General features: G+C 45.4%; 1 protein-coding gene across 3 annotated transcripts in view; it reads left to right on the forward strand.

Moving 5' to 3' along the window:
- The window catches only part of LOC115128231 (dolichyl-diphosphooligosaccharide--protein glycosyltransferase subunit STT3B), a 90,115-nt gene that overhangs the window by 70,847 nt on the left and 6,618 nt on the right, over window positions 1-12,650 (forward strand). For all 3 annotated transcript variants that reach the window (XM_029657906.2, XM_029657905.2, XM_065017669.1), the window contains 4 exons: window positions 7,768-7,914; window positions 9,527-9,575; window positions 9,876-10,030; window positions 10,434-10,645. In XM_029657906.2, the coding sequence (XP_029513766.1) occupies window positions 7,768-7,914; window positions 9,527-9,575; window positions 9,876-10,030; window positions 10,434-10,645 (563 nt within the window). The remainder of the gene's footprint in view (window positions 1-7,767; window positions 7,915-9,526; window positions 9,576-9,875; window positions 10,031-10,433; window positions 10,646-12,650) is intronic.

A 12,650-nucleotide genomic window follows, 5' to 3' on the forward strand; every position in this document is an offset into this window, starting at 1 on the left:
GCTTAAGAGATTTTTGCAATTCGTTCCAGTCATTGGCAGCAGAGAACTGGAAGGAAAGGCGGCCAAAGGAGGAGTTGGCTTTGGGGATGACCATTGAAATATACCTGCTGGAGCACATGCTATGGGTGGGTTTTGCTGTGGTGACCAATGAGTTAAGGCAGTGCTTTACCTAGCAAAGACTTATAGATGACCTGGAGCCAGTGGGTTTGGCGACGAATATGAAGAGAGGGCCAGCCAATGAGAGCATACAGGTCGCAGTGGTGGGTAGGTGACAACAGATGGCACTGTGATAGACTACATCCAATTTGGTGAGTAGAGTGTTGGAGGCTATTTTGTAAATGACATCGCCGAAGTCCAGGATCTGTAGGATAGTCAGTTTTACGAGGGTATGTTTGGCAGCATGAGTGAAGGATGCGAAATAGGAAGCCGATTCTAGATTTAATTTTGGATTGGAGATGTTTAATGTGAGTCTGGACGGAGAGTTTACAGTCTAACCAGACACCTAGGTATTTGTAGTTGTCCACATATATTCTAAGTCAGAACCGTCCCGAGTATTGATGCTGGTTGGGCTGGCGGGTGCGGGCAGCGATCAGTTGAAAAGCATGCATTTAGTTTTACTAGCATTTTAAGATCAGTTGGAGGCCACGGAAGGAGTGTTGTATGGCATTGAAGCTCGTTTGGAGGTTTGTTAACTTCTTGATGCACCCATCCCGTTAGCGGGATCATTTTCGTCAACCACCGCTGAATTGTAGAGCGCCATGAAATCACAAGTGCAATATAGCAAAACACAGCTTAGTTTGTTGTTAATCCATCTGGCGTGTTAGATTTCAATTAAGCTTTTTGGCGAAAGCATACCAAGCGTTTAGCGTTTTTATTTTAAAGACATCTCTCTCAGTAGGCAAAATATTACAAACAGCTAGCAGCCAAGTAGATTGGTCAGAAAAGCAATACATTTTATCGCTTACCTTTGATCTTTGGATGTTTGCACTCAGGAGACTGCCAGTTACACAATAAATGTTCCTTTTGTTCTATAAAGATTATTTTTATATCCAAAATACCTCCATTTGGTTAGCGTGTTATGTTCAGAAATCCACTGGCTTGAGCGGTCACGACATCGCAGACATTTACATTTACGTCATTTAGCAGACGCTCTTATCCAGAGCAACTTACAAATTGGTGCATTCACCTTATGACATCCAGTGGAACAGCCACTTTACAATAGTGCATCTAAATCTTTTAAGGGGGGTGAGAAGGATTACTTTATCCTATCCTAGGTATTCCTTAAAGAGGTGGGGTTTCAGGTGTCTCCGGAAGGTGGTGATTGACTCCGCTGTCCTGGCGTCGTGAGGGAGTTTGTTCCACCATTGGGGGGCCAGAGCAGCGAACAGTTTTGACTGGGCTGAGCGGGAACTGTACTTCCTCAGTGGTAGGGAGGCGAGCAGGCCAGAGGTGGATGAACGCAGTGCCCTTGTTTGGGTGTAGGGCCTGATCAGAGCCTGGAGGTACTGAGGTGCCGTTCCCCTCACAGCTCCGTAGGCAAGCACCATGGTCTTGTAGCGGATGCGAGCTTCAACTGGAAGCCAGTGGAGAGAGCGGAGGAGCGGGGTGACGTGAGAGAACTTGGGAAGGTTGAACACCAGACGGGCTGCGGCGTTCTGGATGAGTTGTAGGGGTTTAATGGCACAGGCAGGGAGCCCAGCCAACAGCGAGTTGCAGTAATCCAGACGGGAGATGACAAGTGCCTGGATTAGGACCTGCGCCGCTTCCTGTGTGAGGCAGGGTCGTACTCTGCGGATGTTGTAGAGCATGAACCTACAGGAACGGGCCACCGCCTTGATGTTAGTTGAGAACGACAGGGTGTTGTCCAGGATCACGCCAAGGTTCTTCGCGCTCTGGGAGGAGGACACAATGGAGTTGTCAACCGTGATGGCGAGATCATGGAACGGGCAGTCCTTCCCGGGAGGAAGAGCAGCTCCGTCTTGCCGAGGTTCAGCTTGAGGTGGTGATCCGTCATCCACACTGATATGTCTGCCAGACATGCAGAGATGCGATTCGCCACCTGGTCATCAGAAGGGGGAAAGGAGAAGATTAATTGTGTGTCGTCTGCATAGCAATGATAGGAGAGACCATGTGAGGTTATGACAGAGCCAAGTGACTTGGTGTATAGCGAGAATAGGAGAGGGCCTAGAACAGAGCCCTGGGGGACACCAGTGGTGAGAGCACGTGGTGAGGAGACAGATTCTCGCCACGCCACCTGGTAGGAGCGACCTGTCAGGTAGGACTCAATCCAAGCGTGGGCTGCGCCGGAGATGCCCAACTCGGAGAGGGTGGAGAGGAGGATCTGATGGTTCACAGTATCGAAGGCAGCCGATAGGTCTAGAAGGATGAGAGCAGAGGAGAGAGAGTTAGCTTTAGCAGTGCGGAGCGCCTCCGTGATACAGAGAAGAGCAGTCTCAGTTGAATGACTAGTCTTGAAACCTGACTGATTTGGATCAAGAAGGTCATTCTGAGAGAGATAGCGGGAGAGCTGGCCAAGGACGGCACGTTCAAGAGTTTTGGAGAGAAAAGAAAGAAGGGATACTGGTCTGTAGTTGTTGACATCGGAGGGATCGAGTGTAGGTTTTTTCAGAAGGGGTGCAACTCTCGCTCTCTTGAAGACGGAAGGGACGTAGCCAGCGGTCAGGGATGAGTTGATGAGCGAGGTGAGGTAAGGGAGAAGGTCTCCGGAAATGGTCTGGAGAAGAGAGGAGGGGATAGGGTCAAGCGGGCAGGTTGTTGGGCGGCCGGCCGTCACAAGACGCAAGATTTCATCTGGAGAGAGAGGGGAGAAAGAGGTCAGAGCACAGGGTAGGGCAGTGTGAGCAGAACCAGCGGTGTCGTTTGACTTAGCAAACGAGGATCGGATGTCGTCGACCTTCTTTTCAAAATGGTTGACGAAGTCATCTGCAGAGAGGGAGGAGGGAGGGGGAGGAGGATTCAGGAGGGAGGAGAAGGTTGCAAAGAGCTTCCTAGGGTTAGAGGCAGATGCTTGGAATTTAGAGTGGTAGAAAGTGGCTTTAGCAGCAGAGAGAGAAGAGGAAAATGTAGAGAGGAGGGGAGTGAAAGGATGTCAGGTCCGCAGGGAGGCGAGTTTTCCTCCATTTCCGCTCGGCTGCCCGGAGCCCTGTTCTGTGAGCTCGCAATGAGTCGTCGAGGCCACGGAGCGGGAGGGGAGGACCGAGCCGGCCTGGAGGATAGGGGACATAGAGAGTCAAAGGATGCAGAAAGGGAGGAGAGGAGGGTTGAGGAGGCAGAATCAGGAGATAGGTTGGAGAAGGTTTGAGCAGAGGGAAGAGATGATAGGATGGAAGAGGAGAGAGTAGCGGGGGAGAGAGAGCGAAGGTTGGGACGGCGCGATACCATCCGAGTAGGGGCAGTGTGGGAAGTGTTGGATGAGAGCGAGAGGGAAAAGGATACAAGGTAGTGGTCGGAGACTTGGAGGGGAGTTGCAATGAGGTTAGTGGAAGAACAGCATCTAGTAAAGATGAGGTCGATCGTATTGCCTGCCTTGTGAGTAGGGGGGAAGGTGAGAGGGTGAGGTCAAAAGAGGAGAGGAGTGGAAAGAAGGAGGCAGAGAGGAATGAGTCAAAGGTAGACGTGGGGAGGTTAAAGTCGCCCAGAACTGTGAGAGGTGAGCCGTCCTCAGGAAAGGAGCTTATCAAGGCATCAAGCTCATTGATGAACTCTCCGAGGGAACCTGGAGGGCGATAAATGATAAGGATGTTAAGCTTGAAAGGGCTGGTAACTGTGACAGCATGGAATTCAAAGGAGGCGATAGACAGATGGGTAAGGGGAGAAAGAGAGAATGACCATTTGGGAGAGATGAGGATCCCGGTGCCACCACGCCGCTGACCAGAAGCTCTCGGGGTGTGCGAGAACACGTGGGCGGACGAAGAGAGAGCAGTAGGAGTAGCAGTGTTATCTGTGGTGATCCATGTTTCCGTTAGTGCCAAGAAGTCGAGGGACTGGAGGGAGGCATAGGCTGAGATGAACTCTGCCTTGTTGGCCGCAGATCGGCAGTTCCAGAGGCTACCGGAGACCTGGAACTCCACGTGGGTCGTGCGCGCTGGGACCACCAGATTAGGGTGGCCGCGGCCACGCGGTGTGGAGCGTTTGTATGGTCTGTGCAGAGAGGAGAGAACAGGGATAGACGGACACATAGTTGACAGGCTACAGAAGAGGCTACGCTAATGCAAAGGAGATTGGAATGACAAGTGGACTACACGTCTCGAATGTTCAGAAAGTTAAGCTTACGTAGCAAGAATCTTATTGACTAAAATGATTAAAATGATACAGTACTGCTGAAGTAGGCTAGCTGGCAGTGGCTGCGTTGTTGACTTTGTAGGCTAGCTGGCAGTGGCTGCGTTGTTGACACTACACTAATCAAGTCGTTCCGTTGAGTGTAATAGTTTCTACAGTGCTGCTATTCGGGGCTAGCTGGCTAGCTAGCAGTGTTGATTACGTTACGTTGCGTTAAAAGAACGACAATAGCTGGCTAGCTAACCTAGAAAATCGCTCTAGACTACACAATTATCTTTGATACAAAGACGGCTATGTAGCTAGCTATGTAGCTAGCTACGATCAAACAAATCAAACCGTTGTACTGTAATGAAATGAAAATGAAAATGTGATACTACCTGTGGAGCGAAGCGGAATGCGACCGGGTTGTTGAGTGCGGAAGTTCTATTCAGGTGGACGTTGGCTAGCTGTTGGCTAGCTAGCAGTGTCTCCTACGTTAAGGACGACAAATAGCTGGCTAGCTAACCTCGGTAAATTAAGATAATCACTCTAAGACTACACACTCTAAACTACACAATTATCTTGGATACAAAGACAGCAAAGACAACTATGTAGCTAGCTAACACTACACTAATCAAGTCGTTCAGTTGCTGCTATTCGGTAGACTGTGGACGTTTGCTAGCTGGCTAGCTAGCTAGCTGCTGGGCAGATAGCAGTGTAGACTACGTTAGGACGACGAAATACGATAATTACGCTATTATCTTTGATACAATGACAGCTATGTAGCTAGCTAAGAAGAAATTGCTAAGATTAGACAAATCAAACCGTTGTACTATAATGAAATGTAATGAAAAGTTATACTACCTGCGGACCGAAGTGCGGATGCGACCGCTCGCTCCAACCCGGAAGTTGACCAAATTCCAAATAGTATCCGTAATGTTCGTAGAAACATTTCAAACGTTTTTTTATAATCAATCCTCAGGTTGTTTTTACAATATATAATCGATAATATATCAACCGGGAATGTAGCTTCTTCAATAGGAGAGAGAGAGAGAAAATGGCTGCTCCAAGCTGTTGCGCTTACACAACGCTGCTGGCTCCCAGCCAAACAATGACGCAATGTGATCTTTCTCGCTCATTTTTTTAAATAAAAGCCTGAAACTATGTCTGAAGACTGTTCACACCATGGGGAAGCCATAGGAAAGGGAATCTGGTTGATATCCCTTTAAATGGAGCGAAGGCAAGCTATGGAACATGGCGCTTTCAAAATCGAGGCCACTTCCTGGTTGGATTTTCCTCAGGTCTTTGCCTGCAATATCGGTTCTGTTATACTCACAGACAATGTTTTGACAGTTTTGGAAACTTTAGTGTTTTCTATCCTAATCTGACAATTATATTGACTTGTTAATCGTTTACTCCATGTGTAACTCTGTCTGTTCACACTGCTATGCTTTATCTTGGCCAGGTCGCAGTTGCAAATGAGAACTTGTTCTCAACTAGCCTACCTGGTTAAATAAAGGTGAAATAAAAAAATAAAATATGCATATTCTGGATTCTGGACCTGAGAAATAGGCATTTTAATTTGGATATGTTTTTCATCCAAACATCAAAATACGGCCCCATACACTCAAGAGGTTAACCTCTCTGGGATATGTGGGACGCTAGCTAGCTAGAGCGGCAAATTCAAATAAATTACTATAAAAATCGAACTTTCATGAAATCACACATGTAAGATACCAAATTAAAGCTACACGTGTTGTGAATCCAGCCGACATGTCAGATTTCAAAAAAGGCTTTTCGGCGAAAGCAAACACTGCTATTATCTGAGGATAGCGCCATAGTGAACAAAGAGAGAACATATTTCAACCCTGCAGGCACGACACAAAACGCTGAAATAAAAATAAATCATGCCTCACCTTTGACGAGCTTCTTCTGTTGGCTCTCCAATATGTCCCATAAACATCACAAATGGTCCTTTTGTTCGATTAATTCCGTCGATATATATCCAAAATGTCAATTTATTTGGCGCGTTTGATCCAGAAAAACACAGGTTCCAACTTACGCAACGTGACTATGAAATATCTCAAAAGTTACCCGTAAACATTTCAAACATAACTTTAGGTATTTTTTTAAAGTAAATAATCGATAAAATTGAAGACTGATGATCTGTGGTTAATACAGGAAGAAAACAAACTTACACTACCTTCATTACACAAAGGAAAAACCTCAACCAATTTCTAAAGACTGGTGACATCCAGTGGAAGCGGTAGGAACTGCAAGAAGGTCCCTTAGAAATCTGTATTCCCAATGAAAACAGTGACCCCAAAAAGAAAAAATCTGAATTGCTTGTCCTCGGGGTTTCGTCTGCTACATAAGTTCTGTTATACTCACAGACATGATTCAAACCGTTTTAGAAACTTCAGAGTGTTTTCTATATAAATCTAGTAATAATATGCATATCTTAACTTCTGGGGATGAGTAGCAGGCAGTTGAATTTGGGCATGCATTTCATCTGGATGTGAAAATACTGCCCCGTCACCAAAAAGTTAAGTGTCCAGAGAAGGACCAGAAGTATACAGAATGGTGTTGTCTGCGTAGAGGTGGATCAGAGAATCACCAGCAGCAAGACCGACATCATTGATAAATACAGAGAAAAGAGTCGGCCCGAGAATTGAACCCTGATGCACCCCCATAGACTGCCAGAGGTCTGGAAAACAGGCCCTCCGATTTGACACACTGAACTCTATCTGAGAAGTAGTTGGAGAACCAGGCTATTTAGTCTGCCTATAAGAATGTGGTGATTGACAGTCGAAAGCCTTGGCCAGGTCGATGAAGACTGTTATGGTATCGTTTAGGACCCTGAGCGTGGCTGAGGAGCACCCATGACCAGCTCGGAAAACACATTCCGGAGAAGGTACGATGGTATTCGAAATGGTCGGTGATCTATTTATTAGCTTGGCTTTCGAAGATTTTAGAAACGCAGGCCAGGATGGATATAGGTCTGTAACAGTTTGGGTCTAGGGTGTCTCCCCCTTTGGAGAAGTGGATGGATGACCGCGGCAGCTTTCCAATCTTTGGGGATCTCAGACGATACGAAAGAGAAGTTGAACAGGCTAGTAATAGTGGTTGCAACAATTTCGGCAGATAATTTTAGAGAAGGTCCAGATTGTCTAGCCCGGCTGATTTGTAGGGGTCCAGATTATGCAGCTCTTTCAGAACATCAGCTATCTGGATTTGGGTGAAGGAGAAATGGGGGGCTTGGGCTAGTTGCTGCAGGGGTGCAGAGCTCTTAGCCGGGGTAGGGGTAGCCAGGTGGAAGTATGTTGTCATGTATTATTACAGCATCAGTTTGTAGCACATCTATCATCACATGATAGTCCTTCTGATTCAAAATGTTTCTATATAAACCTGCTTGCATGAGAGATTAAGGTTACTGTTATAACGTGCATACGCCAACCTTCTGTGATTTGCGTGTGTGTCCTGCCACAGGTGTGTTTGCACTGCTCCAGGCATATGCTTTGCTGCAGTACATGAAGAACAGGCTCACCAAGCAGGAGTTCCAGACCCTGTTCTTCCTGGGGGTGTCGCTAGCTGCTGGGGTGGTGTTCCTCACCGTCATCTATCTCACCTACACTGGTGAGTCACTATACCTTACCATTACACATACAGCGCCTTGAGAAAGTATCCACACCCCTTGACTTCTTCCACATTTTGTTGTTACAGCCTGCATTAAACATTTCTCAAATTTAGAGTTTTTGTCACAGGCCTACACACAATACCCCATAATGTCAAAGTGGAATTATGTTTTTAGATATTTATTTTTTACACATGAGTAATAAGTATTCAACCCCTTTTGTTATGGCAAGCTGAAATAAGTTCAGGAGTACAAATTGCTTAAGAAGTCGCATAATAAGCATGTACTCACTCTGTGCAATAATAGTGTTTAACATGATTTTTGAGTGGTCCCTCAGTCGAGCAGCTAATTTTCAAACAAAGACCTAAGAGGTTTTCCAATGTCTCACAAAGAAGAGCATCTATTGGTAGATAAAAATAGATTTAAAAGAAGCAGACATTGAATTTCCCTTTGAGCAAGGAAGTTATTAATGACACTTTGGGTGGTGTATCAATACCCCCAGCCACTAAGATACAGGCGTCCTTCCTAACTCAGTTGCAAGAGAGGAAGCAAATTGCTCAGGGATTTCACCATGAGGCCACTGGTGACTTTAAAACAGTTAGTTTAATGGCTGTGATAGGAGAGAACTGAGGATGCATCAACAATGTTGTAGTTATTTCTCCACAATACTAAGCTAATTGACAAAGTTAAAAGAGGGAAGCATGGCCAGAATACATGCATTCTGTTTGCAGCAAGGCAATGAAGTAATACGGAAAGAAATGTGGCAAAGCAATTCACTTTTTGTTCTGAATACAAATGTTATGTTTGGGGCAAATTACAACACATTACTGAGAACCACTCTTCATATTTTCAAACATATAGCGGCGACTGCATCATGTTATGGGTATGCTTGTAATCGTTAAGGACCGGGGCGTTCTTAAGGAAAATAAATCAATGGAATGGAGCTACGCACAGGCGAAAACCAGGTTTAGTCTGCTTTCCACTTCACTGGGAGATGAATTCACCTTTCAGCAGGACAATAACCTAAAACACAAGGCCAAATCTACACTGGAGGTGCTTACCAAAAAGACTAAAGAAGAATGTTAGTTATGCATATTCTTAACCGCCACTGCTCAACATTCCTCTCGAGTCCCGACCCACATATGCCCTACTACTGAACAGAAACCTGACCCACTAAAGTAGGGCAATTTAGTTGTTGGGCTAAAACGGGTCAGTGTTTTTTGTGTCTACCTCGTAGTTAATTGCACTCATCTCGTGTCTCAGGTTGGAATCAGTCCCTTGTTAGAATGGGCGACAGTGAAAACCTGAAGCATTTCGGCTCTTGGGGACCAGAATTGAAAAGCCCTGAACCAAAGGGTTCCTATTTACTTTCATTTTTATTATTGAACCTTTATTTAATGTCTGCCTACTCCGTCCATCCCTGACGACGCTGGGCCAATTGTGCCACGCCTTATGGGACTCCCAATCACGGCCCGGTGTGAAACAGCCTGGATTATATCTGTACACTACCCATACACACCAGTGTCAACCATATGCCAAAAAGTCCTCATAATAACCACTAATGAAAGCATGTTCAAGTTTCCAGTCCTGTCTATTCATTGTTTGTTCATTTAGGCTACATCGCACCGTGGAGTGGACGGTTCTACTCCCTGTGGGACACCGGGTAAGCATTGCTAACCTTCATTCACTTTCCTATCGATGAAACACTTGTTTAATTGAATGTGTCTGCGAAAGGGCTTACGCCATCCGTAGTTTCAAAGCAAATGCGAGAATAGTATTTTCTTCTCAAATAGAATAGTATTTTTTCTTCACGCTTCGACTACATTCTGTATATAAACTGCAGCGTGTCTGATTAACTGTCGCGTGTCTGCATTAAGCAGCGCTTTAAATCTCTTCCCTGAAGTACCAGATGTTTCTCTTCTATCCTCATCACTCTTTTCCTGCCCCCTCTCACCCTCTCCAGCTACGCTAAGATCCATATCCCCATCATCGCGTCGGTGTCGGAGCACCAGCCCACCACCTGGGTGTCGTTCTTCTTCGACCTCCACATCCTGGTCTGTACCTTTCCGGCAGGACTCTGGTTCTGCATCAAGAATGTCAACGACGAGCGCGTCTTTGGTAAGCCGGGGCTCATTAACACACACTGACACTCAACATACACATCATTTGAATAAATGTGAATATTTCGAGGGGAATCTGGTCATTTGAGAAGAATATGCATTATAGCAAGGGCATCATGTTTTTGAAATACTGTACAAACCTGTTCTTAGATGGTGTATTGGAGGAAATGCTGACCAGTGTCACACAGCTCCAGTGCAGGAGCTGGTTTCGGTTTTTCCCTTCTCCTTAATTGATCAATTAATGCCATTGATAGCCCCGAAACTGCACATCTGTTCACCCAGCTCTAAATCAGTTTGTCTCAGATGAAAAAAACGCCCTTGAGGATCTGAGTTGTGCACCATGCACTTTTGACATAAATGATCCTGCCTTTAACCTTTCCTGCCTCTCTGCTGCCCCCCAGTGGCTCTCTATGCCATCAGTGCGGTCTACTTTGCTGGGGTGATGGTGCGCCTGATGCTGACCTTGACGCCGGTGGTTTGCATGCTGTCGGCCATAGCCTTTTCCAGCGTGTTCGAGCACTACCTGGGGGATGACATGAAGAGGGAGAACCCTCCCATAGAGGACAGCAGCGACGAGGATGACAAAAGGAGCTCAGGGAACCTCTATGACAAGGTCGGCAGGAGTCGTGGTCCAGGGCTCATAAAGCAGCTCAGAGTAGGAGTGCAGATCAAGGATCAGGTTCTCACTGTCTATCTTATGACCAGTAGGGCTATAATTTAACAAAGCTAACACAATGGTGAACATAATTTCTGGCGGTACCGCTATATGTTCAGAGGTGTCAGAAATAATTTTGCTATTTTCACAACCAAGAGTGATGGTCGCTGGCAGTGGCACGAAAGGGCTGGGTTTTTATGATTAAATAAGTTGTAGGTGTGTCTATGCTTGACCCCTCACTGGCCAATCAGAACATGCTCCATGGCTAAATATGTGACCTACCACCTGGATTCAATCTGCTTTGAAGTTGATACACTTGTAACGCCACTTTTGAGGAAATGGCCTGTGCATGTTTTTGAACACCTACTGGAGAGCTCTTTGTCTACACACATTCAGCATCATTCACACCCTCTTAAGCCTTAACCACACCCAATTTGTCACATGCACAGGATACAGAAGATGTAAACGGTTACTTCCATTAGTGAAGTCTTGTTTAGACCAACTAGGTTCAATGTTAGCTAGTGAGCTAACATTAGGCTATAACTAGCAATGCAAATGGATTTCTGAGATACAAATACACCTAACGTTAGCTAGCTAGCTAACAATATGGTTTACCTGGAAATTAAATGTATATCTGAAAGTATAGCTTCAGGTCGCGCTGAACGTCAGACAAAAAGTTCCGTTACAGCCCGTAGAAACATGCCAAACTAAGTATGGAATCAATCTTTAGGATGTTTTTAACATAAAACTTCATTAATGTTCCAACTGGACAATTCCTTTGTCTGTACAAATTAAGTGGAACGTAGCTACCTTTCACGTGAGCGCGCCAGACCGAGGCTGTGGCACTCTGCCAGACCAACAATATTTATACTGTTGACATCTAGTGGAAGCCTTGGGAAGTGGAAGATAACTAATATCACCCTGTATCTTCAATGGGGCTGCGTTGAAAAACTACAAACCTCAGATGTCCCACTTCCTGGTTGGATTTTTCCTCAGGTTTTCGCCTGCCATATGTGTTCTGTTATACTCCGACATCATTCAAACAGTTTTAGAAACTTCAGTGTTTTCTATCCAATACTAATAATAATATGCATATATTAGCATCGGGGACAGAGTAGGAGGCAGTTCACTCTGGGCACGCTATTCATCCAAAAGTGAAAATGCTGCCCCCTATGCCAAAAAGGTTAACCAACTAATTGCAGCATTACCGCAAAAATGGAAGGTGGGACAAGTAAGGACCTGTCCAAAATTAGTAAAGAAAATTAGGAAAAATAAACAATACCAGTTTAATTTAAGGACCAAAAAATGGACATCTGTGCCATATAGATGGAAAGTGATTTTCGATGTACCGATTCGATGGCACATGGTTTATGAGCTGATATACTAAACACTGGATTCAAAACAGAATTTTCCATTTTCATTTAAATTCCAAAACCAATTGAGATTCTCCAACTGCCCTCACCTCATAAGCCTACCTTTTTAGTGGGGTTTTGTATTCCCCTTTTACACCTCTTTAGTGTACTCTGCTCTCACAATGTGAACCCTTATCCGCTAGTTCCAGTTGACACCTACAGGTAACTGCCAAAAATAAAGAGGGATGCAAAGTACATTAAAAGCAGTTGCTACCACACGGATGGGGTTCCTGAGTTAATTAACATCCCATCATGCTTAGGTTATGTATAAAAATGCTTGGCAGGCATTTATTTTGGCTACCATGGCTGTGCCCTCATCCACAGGACATTAGTGGTGACTGAATGGTTTGATGAAAAGGATGTAACCACCATATGCCATGGCCGTCTGTCACCACATCTCAACCCAATTGAACACTTAAACCAGTTTCTGGAGCGGCGCCTGGGACAGTTTCCCACCACCAATAAAACACCAAATAATGGAATTGTTTATGTGAGAATGGTGTCGCATCCCTCCAGAGTTCCAGACACTTGTAGAATATATGCCAAGGAGC

The sequence above is a fragment of the Oncorhynchus nerka genome, linkage group LG4, assembly GCF_034236695.1.
Source record: "Oncorhynchus nerka isolate Pitt River linkage group LG4, Oner_Uvic_2.0, whole genome shotgun sequence".
In the NCBI taxonomy this organism is placed as follows: Eukaryota; Metazoa; Chordata; class Actinopteri; order Salmoniformes; family Salmonidae; genus Oncorhynchus; species Oncorhynchus nerka.